Here is a 25,803-nt window from a genome sequence, read left to right as displayed (position 1 = left end):
TGAAAGTGGTATAAGTCTCTCATCTCTGTTTTGAAAGATTTTTATCTTTAAAACAGATCTTTATTCACGTTTTCTTCACATTAAAATTCTGACAACCACCAAACCTCAATATAAGTATAGGGATTCCGTGGATACCTCTTATAGTAGACAACAAAAGCATATGCTAATTTGCTAATGTCCATTTACATACCTCCCAACTGTCTGCAAATTTGGCGGGACATTCCCGTTTTCTTGGGACTGTTTTGGCTCCCACCTGGGGTTGGCACTGTCCGGTGGTGTGTGCCGGGGGGGGGTTGCACAGCATCTATTCAGGGAGACGGAAGGGCTAGGGGCATGGCCAGCATGACATCACAAATGTCCACTGCCCATTGAGCTGATAATTACTGTGCGGGTGGTCGATGCCCAATATGTCTTTAGATATGTTGGGAATCGGCTGTGGTGAGCCTTGTAACACCACCCGCCAGCCTTACGAGTGCCCGCCCTCCCCCGCCCAGCGAATATACCCTCCTCACTGCGAATAAATGATTTGCATATACATGCTTTGCAGGCTTGCATGTGGACCGGCCTGAAATCATTCGACCATGGAATGATTTCTACAGTGCTCGCAAATCTGTCAGTCTCTGCTGACTTAAGGTGGCCATACATCAGAAAGATATTGTACCCAATCATACAATCTCAATTGATGGATTGTATGCAGATTGTGTGCACAACTTGTGTACACAATCATGCAGCAGATGGATTGTATGACTGACTGTATGATAGATTGTGTGTCCAAAAACCACCAAGGACTGCCGGGGATTTCAATGGAAATTGTACACAATCATGAGCGCAATCGATCTTAAGATCCTGGTTTTCCTGGGCGTTTTCGTGGGTATGCCCAGCGTTTTCTCGGGTATGCCCAGGAAACGAAGGATATTCTGCCTGCCTCCAATGCACCCCTCCCCCCCCTGTGAGGACTACGGAGACTATGCAAGTCTCCAAAGGCGCCTGCACATACTCTCCGTATAAGCGAATATGCACATGTGCCACATGCGTAGGGCTTCAACATCGGTCCCCCGTGCAAACACGTGGCGGACCAAGCCAACCAGAATCAGGGCCAATGTATCTGTGAATGATGCCGTTTAGATATATCGCTCATACACAACTTTAGACAACCATGGCATTGCCAGAACCAGAGTATCAGAGGACTGCAGGAATTAAAGACAGGGAATTTTTATCATCTCAATTTCATTTATTAACACTTGACATTTAATAACACCTTTACTATATAAATAAACAATACATTCATTCTCAGTTCAGAATTTTGTTGCTGCTGCATAAATATGTCTCTGTTTGAGTTGTGTTTTCACCGCCATGTGTTTCTTGGAAAGAGGTGCTGTTGATGATGTAGCCAGTGTTTACTGTGCAATCTATTTGAGCTATCCCAGGTGTATTGCTGTATCTACTGTCTGCTATTCCGTACACTTATTTTTGTAGCAAATGATGAGCTCATACTCATTTCCAGCTGTTGACAGGCCGCCAGGGCTGCCAGCTGTCACTAAGATATTTTGAACTTTATTTTATGCATGATATTAATTGACAATATTGGTGTTTAATCACCAGTTGCCATAACTATGAATAAAAGTACCCCAATCTGTAACTATGTATGGAATCAGAAGCGTAACTCTGGAAGGCAATGGAGTCATCTGCCACCGGGCTCCTTCTCCCAAGAGGGCACCTCCCCTGCAAATTTGAAGCAGGTAATTGAAAGCCGTCTATGTCACTTCTGTGGCTGACTCCCCCTCCTAGCAGGACCTTAGACGTCATGCTCTCTTAATTTTAAATATATTTTTAGCAAGTTTCACAACCTGTATTAGAACCCACTACGAGCAGATTTTATTATTTTTTTCCCAAAAAATTTATTAAGTCAAGCAGCAACATATACCGCAGGGGTGGCCAACTCCTTCAATCACCCCCGTCGCAGTGCAGTGCTCGCAAGTTCCTCCCGATAACTGTGGGCAGCAGTGATCGGGCAGCCCGCGTCTCCTCACACAGTGAGCGGCAGCTGCTGCATATCGGGTCCGGCCATAGCACGACACCCCCCCTCCCCCACACCATATATGTGGAACATCCGGTGTCGCGCCCCCTCCCGGTACCTGCACAGCATGTGGCTAGTGGCACTGTCCTGCCCGCCCGGCTTTAAATTCTCCTATGCAGTGTACCTCTGCGGGTTCCTTGTGGAAAGACCCGCGTGGTGTACAGCTACAGATGCCGCAGGACCGCTGAGCTGACCATGTATGTAGCTGCACTATGTTGTGTTGGTGGGAGGTAGAGTTTGTATATATGTATAGCATTAGAGACAGTGGATGGCTGTATATGAGAAAGACAGTGTATACATGGATATACGTATTTATGTATGATGGTGGCGGTGTGTAAATGTATGTATGTATGAGGGTGGCGGTGTATAAATGGTATGTATATATGAGGGAGGCGGTGTATAAATGTATGTATGTATGAGGGTGGCAGTGTATAAATGGTATGCATGTACGAGGGTGGGGGTGTATAAATGGTATGTAAGTATGTATGAGGGTGGTGGTGTATAAATGTATTATATGAGGGTGGCGATGTAAAAATGTATGTATATATGAGGGTGGCGATGTATAAATGTATGTATGTATGTATGTATGAGGGTGGCGGTGTATAAATGTATGCATGCATGTATGTATGTATGTATGTATGTATGAGGGTGGTGGTGTATAAATGTATGCATGCATGTATGTATGAGGGTCGCGGTGTATTAGTGTATGTATGTGAGGGTGGCGATGTATAAATGTATGCATGTATGTATGAGGGTGGCGGTGTATGCATGTATGTATGTATGTATGTATGTATGTTTGTATGTATGAGGGTGGCGGTGTATAAATATATGCATGTATGTATGAGGGTGGCGGTGTATAAATGTATGCATGTATGTATGTATGTATGTATGAGGGTGGCGTGTATAAATATATGCATGTATGTATGTATGTATGTATGTATGAGGGTGGCAGTGTAAAAATGTATGCATGCATGTATGTATGAGGGTGGCGGTATATAAATGTACGTATGCACATGATGTTGGCTCTTTGTCATCCCTAAACATATTTTTGGGCTCTTTGTCTATGACTGGTTGGCCACCCCTGATATACCGTAATTATATTGTAAAATCACAAAGATACAATACACAGTCACATAAATTTACATCTAAACATGTATACAATATCAATTAAATCAGAGAACAGATAGACATACTGTATTTATAGAAAAATATGGGGAAAAAGAGAAGGAAACTCACATGAACATGTAAGACCCCACCTTTCTCAGTTTAAGCCATTTGATATGGATTGATGTAGCAGAGGAGGAGTATATACAGTCAGACATCTAAAAAAGAAAGCGTTTATGAACTTATATGATAACAATATGATGTATGTTAGGTATAGAGCAGGGCTGGGCAACACCGGCCCTCCAGATGTTGATGAACTACACATCCCAGCATGCCTTGCATCAGTTTCAGCATGGCCACATAGCAAAACTAATGCAAAGCATCCTGGAATGTGTAGTTCATTAACATCTGGAGGGCCGGTGTTTCCCAGCCCAGGCATAGAGGGTGATTTCCAGTGCTGGCCAATAGCGGTAGAGACCAGGATATGAGATCAAGCTCCAAGGACCCAAGGAGATTTTACGGGAATCCAAATCCCACTTGACCAATATAGGAGAATGATCTGACTAAGACATAGGCAATATTTGCACTCTAAGAATAGAAGCTATAGGCCATTTGTCAGTCAGCACTAGGTCTATCCTGGAGTATGACTGATTGGAAAAGAGGGAGTACTCCTGAAAGGATGGGTTTTAGCCCACCAGGCATCATATAAATTATATTCACCAAGTACATGAAAATCAGGGGACTGGTTCGAGTGAGGGGCATGACCCGTTCCAACAGGTCTAGATCTATCTCCTAAAGGGAAGATAAGCTGTAGCAAAAACTGTAGATAATTTTCCTAAATAATTCTGTATCTCAAACCATTAGCTTGATATAGAAATCATTAGTATCATAAGGGTTAGGAAAGAAAAAAACCTTTAAAGTATAGGTTAGATGACCTATAAACTATATGGAAAGCAGATATTACATTGTGTAAACTAAGCATATACAGTATTATTGCAAATATAATCGGAAAGGAGAAATTTCCCAACTAGAAACAAATATAGTATAGACAATGAGCTACAGATGAAGCGCCTCTCATTCATTGCCGTGAATCACCAGAATGTCCCCGCTGTCGATCGCTGACAGAGAGGCGCTCCATCTGACTGGGACGCGCAAGCGTCTCACACGCACGTGCATCCCAGTATTTCTGCGGCGGGGGACGGAATCTCTACTTCAGGGAGACGGGCAGGGTTAGGGGGTTGCGGGGGGCTGCGGGCACCGACGCGGGAGTGTCGTGGAGGAGGCAATGGGCTCTGACGTGAGGGGAGGCACGAGTGTCTCGTGTGTGCACACCCCCTTCCGGTGGCTGCCGGGGCTGGTGGTTGGCGATTCTACCGCCAGCATCCAGCTGAATGAGGCATCCATATGGAGCCCAGCGGCAATGAGGCAAAGAAGTGATACCCAAGGCCTGAGTTACTGTACTTCTCCATCGTTGACCAGTACAGCTGAAGTCGACGGTCCGGGGAAGAAGTTGAAGGAGTGCCAGATAAGTTCCATCTGGTCAGAAGCTTCATGCTCTCTTCAACAGTTGAAACTGAAAAAGTAGAAGCCTCATGGGATATAAGAACCTGGTACGAAAACCCCATCTATACAGAATGTTAGCTTTCCAGAGTGTGGTCGTAATGGCCTGAAGGGAGCACCCTTTGGATAAAGTTGACCGAGACAAGTCTGCAAAGAGCTGGTAGGAGCCCAAAGTATCAGCCATCTCAGAAGCAGGTCTAGCAGCTTTCAGTAGAGCTTATTTTATGTGAAAGAAGTGGACCCGCATCAGGACATCTCTATGGGATTCTTCTGGAGCACCTCTGGGTTTGGGTAGTCTGTGTTTCCGGTCTAGAAGAAGGTCAGAAGTTGAAGCTGATGGTAGAAGCTTCCAAAAAACATCCAGTGCAAAATCATGGAGACTACTATTGGATACACTTTCAGGAATACCTTGTAGTTTAAGGTTGTTCCTGCGGGATCTGTCTTTCAGATCTGCTACCTTATCCCGCAGTGCAGCCACCTCCTCTTCTAGAGCAGCATGTGAGTCAATCAGGTCATTGTGGGAACCAACCACCTCTTCCATTTTGGCTTCCAAGCTAATGGTATGCTCCTCCAAATCATCTATGGAGCGCTGGCATGCTTGAAAAGGAGGTGCAGATTTCCGCTGCCACTTCCTCTTTACATTGGGTAAATAGTAGTTTTAAGGTGCCGACCGCTAAGGCTGCATTATCATCCACTTCCATTGTGCTAGGAGAACTAAGTAGAGTGGTGCTTGGGAAGGAGGAGGGTCAAAACAAAAATAGATTTAGAGGATCCCTGATACCTTATTCCTTCTCGTAGGCATGGTCAGGAAGGAATAAAGCGCTGGAGACTTACAAAAAAAACAGATGAATATAGCTAATGAGGACTCACTGTGTTGTACCAGAAACAAAGTGATCAGCATAAAACTGGAAGTTGTGGGGCAGTAACTAATTAGGAGCCCATTAGAGCGCGCAACTACTGTACATACTTTAACTGAAGAGGGCAGGGTCACACAGGAGAATAATGTCCAATTGAAACTTGTACTTATACAGGCACCAAACTGAATTAATGTAGGTGAAAACTTCAGTTATTTTGCAGGACTATTAATAGAGATGTACAAGTGCATCCAGTAATTAAAGACCTATTTAGACCTCACACTAGCAATTATGTAATGTGAGTCCCACTGTAAGGGATATGTTGGCTGTCAGCCTCCAAGATGGCCACCATGAATCCTCCAAAGGGAGGGAGGATCAATGCTTCCAGCACTAAAAGCACTACACTACCTCCTTCTTTAACCCCAGAATGGCAGAGGTGAGCACCTGGGGGAGAGGGCTATTACCTGTACCTGCTGTTGTGGAGCTTTTAGCGGCGCCAGCGGGCTGTGAAGTGCCGCAAAAATGGCACCTGGAGCTCAGACGGCAACCACCGGCAGAAATTTTGGACAGCAAGATATGCCAGGTAGGGACCCCTGGGGTGCTGTAGGACACTGTAGAGAGCCACTTAAAAGGATGGAAGCCAAACCCCCCTACAAACATATATCTTAAAGACTGAGCTGTTTGCTCAAGCATTGCAAGTGTGCAAATTCTAGAGGTTGGTGTGTGGGTATGTGCATGTGTGTGTGTGGGGGCACCAATATTTATCTTGCCACTGGGCAACTGGGACAAACTTATGCCACTGTATGGAATGCGTTTGGGATGCCGTTGTTCCTTTATACTGATGCCGGCATCCTGACAACAGATAGAAGACAGACATTAATTGGAATGCTGGCCACCGAAATCCCAACTGCCAGGATGCAGAATAGTGAGTAACTGGGTGGTTACAGTTGGGGGAGGGTAGTTAGGCAACAGGAAGGGAGGGTTAGGGGGCAGGGGTAAGATAAGTATACTTACCTGACCCTTGTCGGGATTCTGACCCCAGCATCGGTATTCTGACCACCAGTATCCTGACTGCCGGTCATCTGTTTGTATCTTCTTTGTATGTCCGTATGTCACTACACTGTTTTGGTAAAAAGCCAGAAGGTCTTTCTGAAAACATTTTCCTGATGCATGTATAAAGTCTACAAGTGGCCTAGGCTTCATATCCTTCGAGGCTGGTCTCCATGTAGCTGTGTATCTACAGTAAATGTGTTTATTAGATAAAAAGTGGCAGAGTTAAAGCTTCGCAGGACAACTGTGTTTCAGAGCAGTTGTCCTTGTACCCAATAAATAATAAACTGGGTATGGGATCCTGGCAGTCATGATGCATCCAGAGTGTCAGAATTCCAACTCCTTTTTAGAAGGTAAGCAATCCCTCCCTACATGCAGCCTAACCCAACCCTCCCTGCATTCTTGCCTAACCCTAACACTTCCTACTCGCAGCCTAACCCTAACCTCCCTCCTTAACCGTTCCAGGATATATATGTTCAGGATTCTGGCTGTCAGGATTCTCAGCAGTGTTGCGAGTTCCAGTACCGGTGTTCTATCTGCCAGTATCTTGAACACCATGGCAAGTAAAGGGGCATACACACACGGGGCGATTTCAGACCCTTTTTTTAAGCAATCTGACTAAATTGCTTAGAAAAGGAGCACGGATCGCTCCGTGTTTATAGCTGCGGGAGATGGCGATCCCTCATGTGCTATCGCCTGCAGTAAAAGCCAGTGCTTGCACTGGCTTTCCCTAGATCATGGGGCTTTGCCTATTAAAAATATGAAGCATGCCGCTTACCAAAAGTGCCGTGTCGCCCCATGTGTACGGGGCTTTAGACCCTTAATTTGCAAGGGCGCCATCACAGTTGTTTTGAGTAGGTCTTTGGATAATATGCTAATTCTTACCAGTAATTTCTCCTCATTCAATTAGCAAATATGATGCTTATTTTTTTATATAACATATTTGTCTCATGCATTTTTTTTTATTGACGTTTCACATTCTTGTGCTATTTAATTGTGCTGTAACCAGCTGTAACTATCTCAATCGTGGGTGCATTCAACAGAACTTTATAGTACATCACTGTACACTCTTCCCTGTTGTCTACAGTGGCACAGGATTTTTAGAGAGGGGTTTCCAAATGTAATCCTAATTCTCCCACTCTGCAGGGCATCGGAGTAAGTACGCGAGTCTGGGGGAGCAGTAACAGCCCCGAAAATTGGTCTCTTTAAACACTGGATACTGTATGGAATACAGTTTTGATATGTAACAGTACAGATGGTCTATAGTGGTCTCTTTCAAACCTCTAAATAACATAAGTGGTCAGGAAAAAGTTTAAACATATAATTAATAAATAAATACACAAACATAATAGAAACAGTACTGCACTTTTTAAGCTCACAATATCCCACTGCATGGTAAAGGTGCCCATACACGGTGCGATGATCGCACCCGTTATGGGCAGGATCGCACCGCAAGGCAGCACACACTTTTTGTACCGTGCGATGAGGTGCCCGCGGGAGCACGCATCGCACGGTGCAAACGCACTGTGTATGGGCACCTTAAGGCTCCTGTCTTTTCCTCCTGGCAGCTACTCTCTGGGCCATTGTGATGTTTGAGGGCTCAGATCCACACATACTGTATGTAGTAGAAGAAGCTGGTACACTAGGCATGTGCAGCAGTTTTGCTCTGTCCCTATGCTATGCAGGCAGGCAGCTCTACTGATTATATTATATAGATTATATTATATATCAGCTAATGTTGTCACAATTTAAGGCACTTGCACATAGGAGGGGGTTTCCAGGCAACCAGAACCCCCCCCCCCCCCTTGAGTTTGCCTATGGTCTAGTATAGTATATACAAAATACTAAAAAGATCAAAATGGCGTAAAGTAGCCTGTCTGCAGTTTTGTGCTGTTTTCTACATGATGCCGGAAATCTTGTGTTACCATTGTACATCTTTGTGATGTATTTTACTGTGTAACTCATTGATATCTTAACATTCTAAGTCCATCTTTGCTTGTTTGCAGATGATCATGTTGCTGCTCGGACAATAAGATTCCTTAGCATTCACAATTACAAACACAGTCCTGGAGAAGGCACATAATGAAGCAGGCGATCTGATTACTAATATATTATTTATGTGCCATTACTAAAAGCTATTTATAGCAGGTATACAACACTTAAAAATTCAAATACAGGCAAAATAAAGGTATGGAAACTACAACAATGAAGGCAACAGAACCACCTAATGACATAATCATATTCTGATTACTTCTGCTACTATGGAAGCTAAACTAATCCATAAAATGAATTTACTAAGCTTCAAAAGTGATAAAATGGAGAGTGATAAACAGCCAGCCAATCACCTTATACACACTGTGCTCATTCTCCCTCATACCAGCATTGGTGATCGTCACTGTGCAGGAATACTTACCGCCTGAGACAGATTTTCAGTCTATGAGAAGACCTCTATGAATCCTACTGAGCATGAGCTAGCCTTATAGGACAGAGACGGATCTTCTGTGTCTCTTTCTGGGACTTCTTGATAAAAAAGAAGCCCATAGAGGCCACCTATATGCCAGAAGCTCTGGAGAGCGTATTTTTGCTGCCATATAAATATATGTTTCCTTATCATACTCAAGGCAACAAGCTAATATTGGCATTGTGGGATGCATTATCATACACGCGCACTTACATGGCATAATCGCACCAATGAAATAGACTTAGGGGATCAGTCCCGTGCACCTATATCCCTTATGGTCTTCAACCTCTAGGAAAGAGTAGGCCACATTAAAAAAATATCAACAATGCCCGAGGTTCCACTATGCTATACTGCGGTATATAGACTCTAAATGTTAGAAGATTCTAAGACCTGAGGCAGAACATTTCTGCTATATAAACTAGTCTTCATTCTAGGCCCCTGCTCCTTGAAAAATCCTTGCAGTTCCTCCTTCCTGCCTGGGGTGTCACTATCTGCTGTGGTGTTTCTATAACAGTCTGGTTGGTTGGTTCAACATTGAGATACAAACCAGACTGTTCTTGAAGTACCACAGCAGACAGCGACACCCCAGGCAGGAAGAAGGAACTACAAGGATTCTACAAGGAGCAGGGTGCTAGAATGAAGACTATAAACCATCTTGTGACATCTCAGCTTCAAATGAGTAGCACATTTATGCTTTTTATCATCTTTACTTTAAACTAGCAGCCCATTTAAAAAAATCATGAAAAACTCATATCAACCTTTTTCCGTGTCAACCTTTTTGCTTGTATGGATATTTTAGCCATGTCGAATGTTGACTGTTGACCTAGACACTGTCGACCTAATGACTGCATGCGGGGTAAAGACCCCCGCATTGTGGGTTGCAATCTATCTTTAACTACATACACGTAATTATTTAGGGAACAGAATAATTTAGCAACATTCGCACAACTGTGCAGGTCCTGAGCCTTATAGTATAATGAAATGCAGCGGGTTACAAAGCGTGCACACAGATCGCATATTGAATATTTCTCTAGAACTGCAGCATGTGGCCTCCAGGCAATTATCCCCCTTGTTTGGAGGAACTATACATAGTCCAGCTATTCTTTAACTTGATGGATAGTTTGTTCTCTTGGAATAAAAGACATAACTATTTCAGGATGTAGAAATCCATAACTCCTACAATAATGACAATAATAGAACTATAATTTCAGCCTCTACCCACGGCTTGGAGAAAAATCTCATTCTGCATCTCCAGAATTATTGCTTTTAACTTCTTTTATTGCAAAATGTCACCAGTTGGATGTCTTCTGGGCCCTGTTATTGGATTTCTATAAATGTCGATGAGTATTTCCGTTATTTACTGTATAGGAAGTTATTGTCTGTAATAGCAATCCACCGCAGACCGTATTTGTTATTTTTTTATTTTATTTAAAAATCTGTTTCTCAGGACTAGACTAAAAATGTAAGAAATCTGGGTACTTCTTTACTTTCACGGCGCCAGCATGGCGTCGCGCGTACTTCCGGGTTACGCTCGCCACTAATTAAGTTAAATAAACGGAGTTAACGCCATGCCAACATGGATAGTTCATACCTTCACTATCCATGTTGGCATGGAGTTGATTTTAATTAGCGTGGCGAGCGTAGCGAGCCACCGAGCCCGCAGCGTGGGCGAGCGAAGCGAGCCCCGCAAGGGGACTCTGACGCGCGGCGCCATGCTGGCGCCGTGAATGTACAGAAGTACCGAAATCTGTTACATGTGCTTTGCAATCTGTGTATTGGAATACAGTTGTTCTAGGTTTTGCAGATAACATGTAGGGCAGCGAACAACATCTAGGGCCTGATCCTGATTAGGACAATGTCTTATGCTAATGCCGCAATGATTTTAACAAACCTGAGATCCCCACTTGCAGTGTCTTCAGTCAGCACATTTCCACATATGTGCGTCTTTAGATCATATTGCCTACTCTCCTGTATAGGCTTAGAGGCTCCCAAACATAGGCCCTTATTCTAATCTATGCGGTACGGCCCGCGTGCGGCCGTACCGCCGATGTTTTGAAACTGCACATGCGCAGAGGTCATTCTGCGCATGTGCAGCCCCCTTCGCCGCAGACGGATTTCGTCCGCCGCAAAGGGGGCGTATAGGGGCGTGAGGGGCTTCAGCCCCTCATTACCCTATGTGTACGCCCCGCGTTTCATGGGCGTTCCCATGCAAACGCGGGGCGTGTGCATGGTAATGAGGGCATGACGCCCTCATTACCATGACATGGGGGCGGAAAGCTGACGTCGCCGGATGTCAGCTTTCAGCCCCCTTTCAAGCTCCCACACGGACGATTGTCCGTGTGGTCTGAGCTTGCGGGAGCTGCCGCGGCGTGCGGGCCTGCCTTCGATGGTCGTCGACCATCGAAGGCAGGGGGCAGCTCCCACCATGGTGGAGGCGTAGCCTCCACCATTTTTGTGCGGATCGCCAGCCGTCCGTGTACGGACGGCCGTGGCGATCCGTCGGGTGGGCGGGGACTGGTTTGTGCGGTCAGAGCCCCGTGTGCGGCTCTGACCGCACCAACCAGAATAAAGGCCATAGGGTGGTGTTCTCAGCCACTCCAGGAATGTGGGCTGCCCTCACCCCACCTCCCAACCACCCACTGAGCAAAAAGGCTGTGGTATGGCGCTCAGAAAGTCAGAATTCCGACAGTCATCAGTCCGAATTCCAACTGCTGGTACTCCGGCAGGGGGGTGAGCGCTACAGAGCCCATTGCGGGCTCGGTCTCTTAATGCACCAGCCTCATGAAAAGTGCAGTTTCTACATTTGAGGTGTTATTTTAGTTAGTTCCATAGGCAATCCGCAGGCTGTTTTTGGGATCCACTGCCATGTTAACCCATGCATTAAGGAACATATCCCACATTCTACAGTATGTATTAACTTGGGGATTTACTGGCCAAGAAATAGGGGACATTAACTGACTAGTCCTGGGCTTTAGAGAACGAGGCTGCCACCCTTTTTCATCTGATGTTAATGACCACATCTAAATGAATTGCCCGCTTAGTATGGCTTCCTGTATGATCAGGTCAGCATCTTTGGATAAAAACCATAAGAATTTAGAAAATCAGACGCAGACTGTAGTAGCAAAAGCCGGATGTGATCACCCGCAGATTTTTTTTTATATATAATCTAGTCTAAATGGTAAATATATCAACTGTAACTAGAAACCTATGTATACAATTAGTTACTACAATTTGAATCAAGAGTGTAACTATAGAACCGCTTCCAAATATTATTACTATTCTTATGTATGACTAAATTGAAATGTTTGTTTTTTAAATTGAGCGCTCTGTTCTTTTATACCAGGGGTGGCCAAACCAGTCCCCGAGATATACCAACGGTCCATGTTTTCCAGATCACCTAGCATCGTGATCACAGTACAACTCAGATCTATGTGAACACTTAAATTGGAACTGAGGGGCTGACTTAGGATGGCTCTTAGCAAATCAAATTCGGCCCCAGTGCCGATGGCCATTTGCTGTGGGGAGGGCCAATGCCTGTCAGGGTGGGGGCGGCTGACACCCCGTCGAATGAGTCAGCTTCGGCTATTGAATGATTTCTCCTGCTAGAGACTGCATGAAAAGGGGTGTGTTCTCATTATACATTCCCTCACATGTTACCGTAGGGATTCGGCCGCAGGGGGGGGGGGGGCTTAAGTTACTCGCTAAACAGCGAAGGACCACTGCATAACGAGCGATAATGAATTATCACCCTCAGTGTGGAATTGTCACTGCCTCAGACTCAGGCCTCAGCCTCATTTGATTGTTGATTAGTGATGGGCGAAGCAGTGGAGTAGTGGTTCTAGGCTATTTTTTCTATTTGATTTTTTCTATTTGATTTTGCAGTCAGTAATGCATTATTTCTTATTACATATTATTCGCCGGAAAAGCTATGTGTGGTACCTGGCTAAGTACTTGCACCCAGAGCCGGATTAACAATGGGCCTGATGGAGCTACAGCTCCAGGCCCACTCTATAAATACTTTAAACTTTAAAGGGGGGGGGGGTAGTTTTCTCTCCTCACACCAGAAAATGCAGGAACTAGGCTGGTGTAATAGGGGCTAGCCCGGGTAAATCCCTGCATTTTCTGGTGTGAAAGGGGTATTATTTCAAATAGCCGGGACCTGCATTGCTCTGAATACATTTCTGCCCGGCGGCGGCTGTCCTCCAGTTACCGCAAGCATGTATTCCCCCTTAGCAATGAGCATGCAAATTTGTGCTTTATTGCTTAATCTGTTTGGTATAGTGTGTATTTTGGCTCAATCCATGTGGCAAAATTTTGCCTTAATCTGTGTGACATAACGTGAATTTTGACTCAATCCGTGTGCCATAGTGTGAATTTTGGCTCAGTCAGTGTGAATTTTTGCTCATTCCATGTGGCATAATGTCTAAGAGGCAAGTACAATATAAAGGGGTTATTCTTTTGTTGCATGATTTGTATAAGGGGTATATGGGGTCCGGTATGATATGCTGGCGGTCGGAATCCCGGCGGTCAAAATACCGACGCCGGAATCCCGACCTCCGCAATGCCGACAAGGGGGGGCTGTGGATCGCTCCCCCTTGCGGGGGACACCCATAAAGGGACAAAGTGCCGGGATTCTGGCATCGGTATTTTGACCGCTGGGATTCCGACCACCGGCATATTGACTGCATCCCGGTATATGGTGTGGTAAACTTAGGTGACAACATAAAAGGTGCTGAAATGTTGTCTATCAAGTTTTGTCTTTCAGTATTCTTTTTATGACAGGAGTGCCGCCTCACCCCGCAAGTATCTTAGGATTTTAGGACATTGGCATCCTGCGGGTGCACCTTTTGGAGGGCACACGCCAATATATCTTCCTGCATTTTTCCTATGCCAGCCCCCTGCTTTTTCCAGGCATATATAATTAGTTGAAACTATTTACACAAATAGAGACCCATGAGCAGACCACCCAACCAGAACACTGGTCACGTCCCCACATTATTAGGTGCTGGCCACAACCCCTATTATTGCGCATAATAGGCCCTTGATACTTTTCAGCTCCAGGCCCATTTAGACCTTAATCTGGCACTGCTTGCACCATTGCACTTGAGTATCACTCAAATATGCAAAGTGGGTGTCACAGGGCTTTCGAAGTCCTTTGCTTTGTATTGCACAAGCGGAAATCTTAGGGGTCAATTTACTAATATGGGAGTTCTATTGAAGATGAGATTTTGGCCACAGTAACCAATACAGTACGACACTACGTCTTAATTATTTAGCACCTCTTAGAAAATAATAGATCTTCGATAGAACTCGCATATTAGTACATTTACCTGTCTTCCATTTGCATATAAGAAAGTACAGGTGGGCATGTGTACCTCTGAATCAGATCCACTGGTAGCTGCAGCTGTTGGTCACCATTACAATTGTTCCTGCTTGTTTAATGGAGTGATCATTGGAAGTTCAATAGCAAAGCAGTACAAGGGAGTTTCCAGAATGTGGCAGTAAGGTATTTCCTGCCTACTATGACTATGTGACCAGTTTTCCAGTAGCTGGTGTCACCCATTAACAGTGCATCTACATTATATCTGGTAGAGAAGATATGTTTTTTACACAGACAGACAATTTACAAAACTCTGATACAATTCTCTGCGCTTCTCATAGTGGGCGGTATGTACTAAGCAGCGGCGGTAAATCCCGCCACTCATCGTGCTGATGCTCATGGCATATGTACTAACATATGCCATGAGCAATGCAAATGGAAGCTCTCCTGATAAGAGCTGCCCTTTGCAACCCACACTGCTGACTGGACTTCCTTGTTTCTGATGGGGAAGTCCAACTGTGCATGCGCAGAGAAGCTGGCGGCGGCAGGGCATGCTGGGAGAAAACATGTCAGATCCCTCACACAGCAGAGAGAAGCCCCATAGGCTTCTATGGGGTTACGCCAGCTAGAGCTGGCATAACCCCCACAGGAAATCCCCGCCGGTAGGGGCTTGAGTTTTTACTGCATTTTTATTTTTTTTGTACATTCCACCCAGGGAAAGATTAAGCAAAATACAAATTGTGTTTCCATAATTACAATCAGTTGGAATTTTTTCAAGTTTGGTTTCAAGAAATGACTAATGCTGCCATGTTGTATATATTTTACTCTACTGTACGAATCACACAGCAACATGGCTGGTGACTAATCAGCCTGTATTTTTATCCAGCTCTGCTCGTTAAGGGATGTGATGTGGGCCTCTCCATGTTACCGCCACCAATTATGTGCCCTGCAGTATAACAGCACCCTGGCCAGTCGGGACAGCTCTCAGAAAAAGCAAGTGGCTGATTGTAGGAAAGTTACCAATACCTTCACTTTGTGGTGAGTAAATAGTGCTTTCAATATAGTGAGATTTTTATATTTTCTCGGTTAAGTGAAATGTCACTTTGCACCCTGGCCAGGCCACTGTGCACATGCAGTATAATGTACTGTTACTTGTGTAGTTGTATAGGAATTCAAGGTAGTTTACTCTATGTATTTGTAAAAAAGTTAGATCTATAAAAAGCGCTATAATTGCAGCTGGTATAATCCCCCAGAGACCATCCACACTCTGGAATAAAGACAAATATTGAAAACAAAAAGATGGGAGTAACCAGCGCTGTCGGAAACTTGCTTGTAGTCCTGGAGAACAGGTGGTATGATTAACCAATCAATAATTGGAACCACACTTACTTTTTAGTTCTTCCACGAGTACACCTAGCAGTTTCTTTAGACCATCACACAAGGCACCATTAATTAAAACGGACACTTACTTAAGAAGTCTTACTCGAATACGCCAAAAGGTATCTTTTAAAAACCTCTCAAATACAATGGCAATCAGCAAACGTCATCAAGGGTAAAACAACTTACTTTATTGTTCTTACTCGCGTGCATATAAAGGTATCTTTCATATCACGTCCATTTAGTAGTAAAACGACAGGTTTATTAGGATCCACATATACACGAACAAGAAGCCGCTCACATATAAAAGTCAAAGCCTGGTGGAGACAGTCTCTATCCCCGTCTGACACGCTGCAGCACGGAGGGGAAATCCGGGTGGCTAGGAACTTCTAAGCGGGCGGCTGTACACAAACGGCACTGACTCCAGTCTGTCAGCGTCGGCAGCAATCAACGCGTTTCGGAACTCGTCCTTTCTCAAGATGCTTACACTGCTTACCTGTCCCACCTACAAAGTGCAATTATCATTGTACGTAAATGTGAAAAAAATGTTCATTATCTGGAACTGCAACAGTTTTCTCAACTCAGACTCTCCGGACTCTGATGATATTTTGTTAATATACGGAGAATAAAAATGAACAGTAATGTAAATTCTTTGAAAAGGTTGACTGTATTTGGAAATATAGTAAGTAAGAAAGTAAAGGAAATACTAGATGTTGCTTCAGCATGTATTGTAATCAACCAAGAAGAATATTCAAGCACGATTGGCAACAATTTGTGTAGTGACTTGGCAATGTTCTGCTAGTGGGAAGCCTCCGGTAGATAAAGGGTCCTTTATGAACGATTGTAGGTGATTGCATGGGAGAGTTAGCAACGTTTGGCCTTGGGGCACACAATAGCAAGAGTCTGTGCTCTTCTAGGACCATAATGTTGTGAAGACAAAAACAGAAGACAAAAGATAAAAACTATGATCTGTGGTATGTCTAATTTGTATGTAGATGTATACAGTCAATAAAGTATTGAAAATGTTTTGTCAAAAAGCTATAATCAAAGACAGCATTGCCCCACAGGACCAGTGCAATCTCTGCAAAATACGTTCTAGTGATCCTATACAATGTAGAATTCATTTTAATAAACAATATACAGTAGAATGCACAGGACATTCTAGTGATGAACAAACATAACAGTGCATGCGAGTAACAAGCCAGCGGTGGTTAACTGTGCGGAATGTCTGAAAATAGAAATGGTGCCAGCCTTTAGTTAGATGCCCATTTGCCCTCTAGCCCAGCCACTACCAGCTTCAGCCTAAAGTAGACCAATACTCTACTGCAAAATATAATAATAGAATCCTAGGGTTTTACTTTTCACATATCACTCCAAATCACTTGCAATATTGGCCACCAGATCAACAGAGGCATTATCAAACAACTGTGCCATGAGCAGTGGGTTTAACACTATTTTGTATAACGACACTGGTATCCACAAGTTCCAGGAAAGGCCATTGCTATTCAGGATTGGGCCAGTCATCTTTAAGGAGGGTGATGAAGGTGCACATTTGTTTGGATGCTTCCCTGGAAGTGGATATTTATAACAAAATACTTTTTACATGCGCCAACTTTATATTTTTATGACAGTTGTCTGGGCATTTTGTCTATATTTGCATCCCCCAAAAAGTGCCTTTTTTTTTTGCAAATCACAGGCTGTTACATTTCCCATTATGAACTATTTTGTAAGTTTAAACCCATAAGCAGAGACGCATAGTGAGAAGGGAGGGTCCTTGTGCAACCTCCGTGTGCGCTCCCCTCCTCACACACCAGCAGATTTCCATAGCAGATTCTGGCACTGGCCAGAGTCTACTGCATATGTGCCAATCTCCAATATAATCGTGCACAGAAATTTCTCCCAGTGATTTCTTTGGTATGCGTGTGCAGATCTCCAGAAACATGGCACTTGAGCCATCTGCCCAGTGATATTTGCGGCTCAGTATTGGAAATGGCTGTACCCATTACAGATATGCTCATAAAATACTAAACTTCATTTACATCGTTTTCTTGTGTTCAAATCACAATACAAAAATCAATTTTAAAGGGTTAGAAGGTTTTATAATAATGACTTGACTAAATATACCCTTGAAGTATTGATTCTTAACTAAATAAATCCCCTGCAGCAAGTTGCTACATTAAGCGCAAGGTGCAGCTGTAATGGAGCACACAGGAGTACATTTACTAAGATGGGAGTTCTATTGAAGATGGGATGTTACCCATAGCAACCAATCATATTCTATCTATTATCTTCGCGATGGTGCTAAATGAACTAAGAAGTAGAATCTGATTGGTTGCGAACATCCCAACTTCAGTAGAACTCACATCTTAGAAAATTTACCTCACGGTCATCCTGACTTGCAGAATTGCACCATGTGGTTTGGTAGATTCATTCTCTAGGGAAGGACCAGTGATGTTACAGCTACACAAATACAGATGTGTCCACATACACCTCGGCTCAATGAACACCAGAAAGTTGCATTTAGAAAAATAAAGAATTTGTGAGTTTGTGGACAGCAATTTGCCAGAAGCGTATTCTTAAAATATGCGTCTTATTCATAGCCAAAAGTAGTAATCTAGTGTCCCTGGTACATTGTTGTGGTGGCTGAACAGTCAGATCCACAGACATACACACAGCAGTCTTAAGGCCCATACACACTGGACGACTTTGTCTTTTGAGTTGCTTTCAGCCCATAAGTCGGCCAGTGTGTACAGGCCAGCGATGAACACTGTTGCGCACTCCCACGTCATCGCCGCGACCACTGTTCATCTGTTGGTATTACCAGCAGATGAGCAAAAGGGTGGACGGCTTTCCATCACGTCCTGCTATGGAAAGTCATCCACCCCTGGGAAATCACTAACACGGGCAAAAATCACTCAGCGTCAAAGCATTGAGAGATCTTCAGCCCAGCGATTTTCCCCATCATCGCTGTCCATACAAGCTGGGGAAATCGCACAGTGTGTATGGACCTTTAATAGGAATATCTGCTGCCACTGGCATATACAGCAGCTGCATTCTTCCCTTCATACTGAATGTAGTAGCCGCTGGCCAGGCTGTGGGGAAGAACGGTTTCCATCCAACTGCGTTTGCCTATGAACAATAACTTACATCTGGCTAATTGTCCTAGGTGAAACACTATATTATACCACTTTCATACAGAATAGCCACTAAATCCCAGCTTTTACTCCACTTTTTAGTGCCGGGTTATTTTGCAGGTCCCAGACATAACCCCCTCCCCCCTTCACACGGAAAAGCAAATAACCGGGATAAACATTTCTACATGGTAATGTGCTGATTAACATGGGTCCAAATTCCCGGGTCTTCCACCCTGGCAAATTACCAGGTAGAAATGTTTAACCTGGTAACTTGCTTTTCTGTGTAAAGGAGAATCTTTGTATTGCGTTATATCCTGTAGTGTAGTGATATTCACAAGTCATTTTGTATTGTGAAACCACTGTATTAAAAGCCAACATCATCACAGTTCAGTGAAGGGCAACCTGCAGCACTTCAGGGCCCACTTTCATGACCCTCTGTCCTTTATATCTCCTTAATAAGGTGAAATGATGTATCAAAGGAAGAGTCCCCTATCCATAATATCATCAACAGGCATTTTAAGCACGGTTTATAAGGTATGACAAACAAATCTGACAATAAAGCGGGAAGCAGCTGAGGGACATCTTTTGTCTATCACTGCCATAGTGACCTCATACACGATAGTATTCTGTTTAGATACTAAGGTCTTACATACAGTATGCAGTCATGGGCTGCACACGGAATACTTATTTCTGTAAAAGTCATCTAAGGGTGGGTAAATGACTCTGGTAACATGAGAAGGGCATGCTTCGGAATTTAATAAAATGACTGTACGATTGAAGACCTGTCTCCTTAGAAAGCTTTTGTTATCCCCTTTCCATGTGATGGTCCAGTGAGATATCTTAAAAGACAACTCTGAATAAGAGTAATCTGAGTCTTTGTATGTGGGGAACAGATGGTTTTTCTGTCAGTGACCTGATATACGGTGAATGCTCTCCGCAAAGATTCATGAGATTACACCTACAAATAGAAGTTACATATAGCAAATATAGGCTTTTAAAAAAAATGCTGAAAAAGTGTTTCTAAAATTAGATATACAGTTTATGGGCTTAGGCTAATATTTCATTACCTGTGGTACCTTACCATGGGTAGTTAATACCCTGGGGGCTATTCAATTTGCCCTAAAATTTGAAAGCTCATTAATATCCCAAATTAACAGGTGATAACATTCCTGTCAGAAGAAGTCGGGAAGCTAAATTGAATAGCCCGTGGCTACTTAAAGTAAATTAAAGTATATTGGCCTTAAAATGCTTAAAATATTTAACAATATGTTGTAAAGTAAGTGAATGAATTAGGAGACACTTTTTTGTGTAGATAGATAGATAGATGATAGATATTGAGCCAAATACGGATGCCAGGCACATTATCATCATTATTACATGTACAGGAGTGGCCACTGCTCCCGATGCGCTGCCTTTGTCTCCGCCCCCCAAACCTCCCCAGCCCTCCCAATGAATGGGAATTTGCAGCTACCACCTGCACAACACAGGCAGATGACGGGCGTGCGGTGATTAGGAGCTGTTGGCTGGGGACTCAGGAGATGGAGCGGGGCAAGGTGAGCCAATGGAGGTGGAACCGTTCCGCCTCCAAAATGAAACTGACAGAACGCAGTTCCGCCTGGTTCCTGCTCGTTTTAACCTCTGGCTACACACATATGACACTTTGGTTTTAATCACAATCTTCATTCACACAATTCCTTAGAAATGTCTATGTTTGTCTATGTTGCAATCAAATATTTTTTAATAACCATGTATGTACAGCATACAGTATGTGCACAACTGATGCCACAGAGTAAATCAGTTTTTTGGCCTGCCTATGTGTGTCTTTGGACCCAATCGTCCTTAACAGCAATCTTGAAAAAGGCACCGCAGTGTGATGAAACTCCTAGATTGATTCAGTGTCTGTTTTTGATCTTAGTTATTTTAATCCAGAGAAGGAAATAGATTGTGGGTGCATACACCAAGCTCCCATGCTCATCACCCGGGTCACATCTTGTATGGTTTGCTAGTCAGTACTCTCCTAGTTTGTAAAGGCCTCACTTGTTCTTTATACCATTAAAAATATTTTTTTTTATATCTGAGACGTACTATTATAATTTTTTATTGTACGTATGGTCCCTGTGCCTTATACCAAAGACGAGGAAGACCAAAGATACCTTTACGTGTTTTATACCTGTTTGTTTGAAAGTAAGCATATATGTGAGCACAGTATTCTTCCTCTTGCATGTGTGTGTGGTGTCCGGATTATTGGAATCGGGAACCTGGAAAACCCGGATAGGACCACTCCCACTTTTTACCCTGTATCACGAAGGGTGTAATTATTTTTTAACAGTATTACACTATTTATTGATGTATTTGCATGTGAACTGGTTTGAATACAGTATGACAAGGATATTCATCAACCATTGAACTGAGGACATTTGAAGATCTTGTAACACTGGCTGGACTTTTTGACCTATAGCGCCAGCAAGACGGTTCTTATTTTGACTTTTGATATTGTTTTTCCAACCTAAGCAACTATGTAAATAACATTATAGAAATATTTCTGAAAACATTAAATATCCCTAGGAAATGACACACCACAACTTTTAGATTAGCCCAGTGGTTCCCAAACTTTTTCGCTTCTGTTTTTGTCCACATATTTTATGATTAGAAGCCACAATAAATAATTTGAACCACCAATAATTTGGACCACCAACCCAGGGCACCCCTGCAAGTGCTCCGCCACGGCCCACAGTTTGGGAACCACTGGATTAGCCTCTACAGTGTTCACTTTAATTGGTAGGGCACTTGTTCCCAACAAGATATCCCCAGAGTCATGAAACTATATTATTTACATTCCTATCCAGGGTAATAACCACATTAAATTGCTCATTACTAGACAATATGCACTTGAACATTTCAATGGGCGATCTTTGGTATATTACCTGAGGGACAGAGGATAACAACACCGCCAACATTACAGCTTTTTAAGGATAAACTGTACCATGTTTTCAATATGGACCGAATAGAGGGGGAAATTTACTAAGATGTGTATTCTACTTCACATGTGATGTTGCTATGGGCAACCAATCAGATCCTGTCTACTATCTTCTAGAGGGTGCTCAATAAATAAGAAGTAGATTCTGATTGGTTGCCCATAGCAACATCACATGTGAAGTAGAATACACATCTTAGTAATTCTCCCCCCTTATGTCCAACTCTGGTACACTCTTAGTGAACCGAGTTCAACCCCTGCCCCAATGGTCGGGGTTTGCACTTGCGCATTTCTGTGCATGTGCAAACCGTGACTGCGAACGGCCTTGGCGATTTACAGTGTTTCCCGTACATTCACAGCGGAGAGGGAGGAAAGGGGCAGACGGGGGCGGTTGCGGGGCTGTTACATGGGAACGCCCAGTGTTTCATTGGCGTCCCCATGAAAACGCCTGGGCATTCCCATGGGGCTGTGGATGGGATGAAGTCTGCCAGGGGTGGGCGGCTGACGATTTACTACACCACATGGAATCCTTAGTAATAGTTTTGTACTAGTTTTGCTTTTAAATTATTATTTTAGTACCGTATATCACTAAATGTAGTGGAGTAAACAGATAAAAAAAATAACATACCTTTAAATTTCCATTCCCCCGCTAAAACATTGAAATTCAAAAACTTTACTTTTCCCCCCAATGCTATGCAGTTTTTTTTGATTATTGGTATATTTGATCGCCCAATAAAAATAATTAATTCAGCCCACCCCCAAAAAAACAGGTTCAGTGAAACTTTTTCGCAAAGCCACGGACCCATTTTTGTGGGGCAGGTGAAACAAATCCCTTATAAGCTGTGGCTCGTGTTATCAGGGCTATCCGGTCCCCAGTAGGACTCGCTTGCCTCCCCAGGCCGGCCTCTGCCGCCACTGCTGCTGCCCACCGAGGGGAAAAGAATGGAGTGCAGGCTTCTCCCACACCTTTGGCAGACATTTCAAATATGGCCGAGCACCATGGCTGCCGGTATGTGAGCTCTGATGGATAGCAGGTGGATGGCGCCGTATTTGAAATAGCCAGGGGGTATCGGAGGGGTAGGAATTTGGGTTGAAATTAATTAGGTTGACAGTCAATAGGCTGACCATTATTGTTCAGCAATAGGTCAAAATGTTGACATGGTCATGCTTGACACATAAAAAGGGCAACATTGTTTTTTTACAATTTTTAAAACCTTTTTCATCCATGTGAACTACTATTGGGAACGGTAAAGTGTTCTGATCACAGTGGGAGCAGAGTGAGGCATGAAATAAAGCTAGCCATGTGGGGGTACGTTGTACACTAATTGAGGGTCCCCGTGGTCAAATGTTCCAATTGTCACCAAAAAAGTAAAAAAACAAACCTCTATCTTTTCATGTGTAAACCATTCCTGTGTCAACCTTTTGCTTGAGCCAAACTTTTCCCATGTCAACATTGTGCATTTCGACCTCTTCGGGATTACCTATACACTCTTGACCTAACTAATTCTGACCCTATGACCCCCACCAGCTGGAATGCAGTCAGGATCCCAATAATCAGAATATCGTTAAGCATGTTTAGGTTGTAAATGTGAGATGGTGGGAATCAAGATATTTGTGAGGGATGTTATTTATTTATTTATTTACAGTTTCTTATATAGCGCAGCAGATTCCGTTGCGCTTTACAATAGTAGACAGTGATAAAACAAACTAGGTAACAACAGACAGACTTGGAGGTAGGAGAGCCCTGCTGCAAGCTTACGATCTATAGGGATATACTGTAGGAGGGATGTTTGTTTTTGTGTATTTGGGTCAAGTCTTCTGTATTTTCATCATTTATGTATGTGAAATATAACATTTTCATTTCAGTAATCCTTAGGAAGAGTATGGCAGATGACAAAGAAGCCAGGCAGGATGCTCAGAGTCAGGAGGAATTGCTGAGCACTAAGGTTCCAGGTAAAGGCAAGCCAGGCCTTTGGATTGCACATCAGAGACAGTATCCATGATAATTAGCCTGTTTGCAGTTGTGTTTTATTGTTCATACTTTGCATCTTAGCCCAAGGTCCTACAGTAACCTTCTTTCATCTACATCTCATGCTTTATTGCTCTGACATACTTAAATAATACAGAACTCAGCAATACTACCTATTATATAACTATCTGAGAAGATTACAGTGTAGTTAGCAAAGGTTGCTGAGCGATCAAACATTTCCTGTTTCACAACCTACAACTTTCGTTGTACAAAAAGGGTGTGATATAATAGGTCCCCAATTCCTATGTAGATAGTCAATAGGTTGACCATAATAAGAGTCAGTCTAGACACTTTTATTAGCGAACGGGGAAAAAATGATTCGATGGTGATCGACCATCAAATGATTTTAGGTCTGTGCGGCCGCATACAAGTGGATGTGTAAGTGTGCACATCTACTTGCATGCAAATGCGGGGAATCACTCGGTGGGGGGCAGTTGTTCGCTGGGGAGGCGTTTACCTGTTTGCTAGGCCTAGCCAACAGGTCTAAATCAGGGGATGTTAGGATAAAATCCTAAAACGGGTCTGCGCTAATGTGTGAGCTGACGGTAGTTGATTGACGGTAGTAGAATGGGCTAAGAAGCTAAATTTACCAGGCGCTTGTTGGTATGAGGGTATGAATAGGAAAGGCAGATGAAAAAATTGTAAAGAGTAGAGTAAAGCAAAACAAAACAGACAAAAATAAAAAATAAAAGTAAATAAAAATAGATAAATAAATAAAATTAATGCGGCATGTTTACAATTCCTTTGTAGGAAGAGGTTTGGATGATATCAGTCCCGGAGTTCATTCCGAATGCTAACTAACCCTATCTAATCCTACCTGGAGTCGGTCTGAGCAAGTTCTCCAAGCAGCGGACAGGCGGCACGGGTCCGGCGCTTCAGAGCACAGAGATTCGGCAGTATAGCGGCTTGCGGACCTCGGCAGCGGCTGTTCTCCTGAACTAAGAACAAAGGAAGATATCAGGAGAACAGCCGCTGCCAAGGTCCACAAGCCGCTATACTGCCGAGACGAAGGAGCCGTGACATCATCACAAAGACTCCTGCAGAATCTCTGGGGTAGATTTATTAAGCTCAGTGAAGTGAAAAAGTGTCAATCAGTTCACAGTTAGGAGCTGATTGATAAAAACCAGACACTTTATCACTTCACCGAGCCTAATAAATCTACCCCTCTGTGCGCTGAAGCGCCGGACCCGTGCCGCCTGACAGCCGTTTGGAGAACCTGCTCAGACCGACTCCAGGTAGGATTAGATAGGGTCTGTTAGCATTCGGAATTAACTCCGGGACTTATATCATCCAAACCTCTTCCTACAAAGGAATTGTATACAACCTGCTCATAGCATAACAAAATGTCTGCCCCGTCAACACTCGAAAAGGTCAACATAATATAAACATAAGTTTATCAATGTCGGTAACTGTTGACATGGACCCCCAATTAGTGTAGCACGTACCATCGCATGGTGCCTCGCTTTGCAGTGCTCGGCACACTTCACCGTTCCCAATTGGCGTCCGCTTGGATGTTAAAGTATGAAAAAGTCAAAAACAAAGTAAATAAAAATATATTTCATGTCAACCTTTTGCACATCGACTACTATCTGTCGACCTCGACACTGTACATCTATCAACCAGAACCAGTTTGGGTCTGTGACAGACTTTGCAGCTCTTTCATACTGAAGCCAAAAGTACATCAGCTATTATTATTTTTTTTAAATATTATTATCTGATTAAAATGGATTCTGTCTCTTGCCTGGGATTTGTGTGCTGTGATTCGTGTAACGCTTAATAGACATGAATTACCCAAAGAGTGGAATAATTTCATGGTCTTTTGAGGTGTGCTGTGACCTAATTCCTGCAAAGAGTTGCTGGTTT

The 25,803-nt window shown here is 43.5% G+C and overlaps 1 protein-coding gene across 6 annotated transcripts in view; it reads left to right on the top strand.

Moving 5' to 3' along the window:
• Nucleotides 1-25,803, top strand: part of CRACD (capping protein inhibiting regulator of actin dynamics) — a 135,123-nt gene that overhangs the window by 23,468 nt on the left and 85,852 nt on the right. For 2 of the 6 annotated variants that reach the window (XM_083168583.1, XM_083168574.1), the window contains exons 2-3: nt 15,313-15,464; nt 23,778-23,864. The exons of 3 other annotated variants lie outside the window; for them this stretch is intronic. In XM_083168583.1, coding sequence (XP_083024709.1) covers nt 23,795-23,864 — 70 coding nt within the window. In that variant the 5' untranslated portion in view covers nt 15,313-15,464; nt 23,778-23,794. The remainder of the gene's footprint in view (nt 1-15,312; nt 15,465-23,777; nt 23,865-25,803) is intronic. One more of the 6 variants, XM_083168592.1, reaches the window with a different exon arrangement.

The sequence above is a fragment of the Crinia signifera genome, chromosome 1 (assembly GCF_055691185.1).
Source record: "Crinia signifera chromosome 1, ASM5569118v1, whole genome shotgun sequence".
Taxonomy (NCBI): Eukaryota; Metazoa; Chordata; class Amphibia; order Anura; family Myobatrachidae; genus Crinia; species Crinia signifera.
The sequence above is the reverse complement of the archived record's forward strand: the minus strand, read 5'-3'. Positions and strand labels throughout refer to the sequence as shown.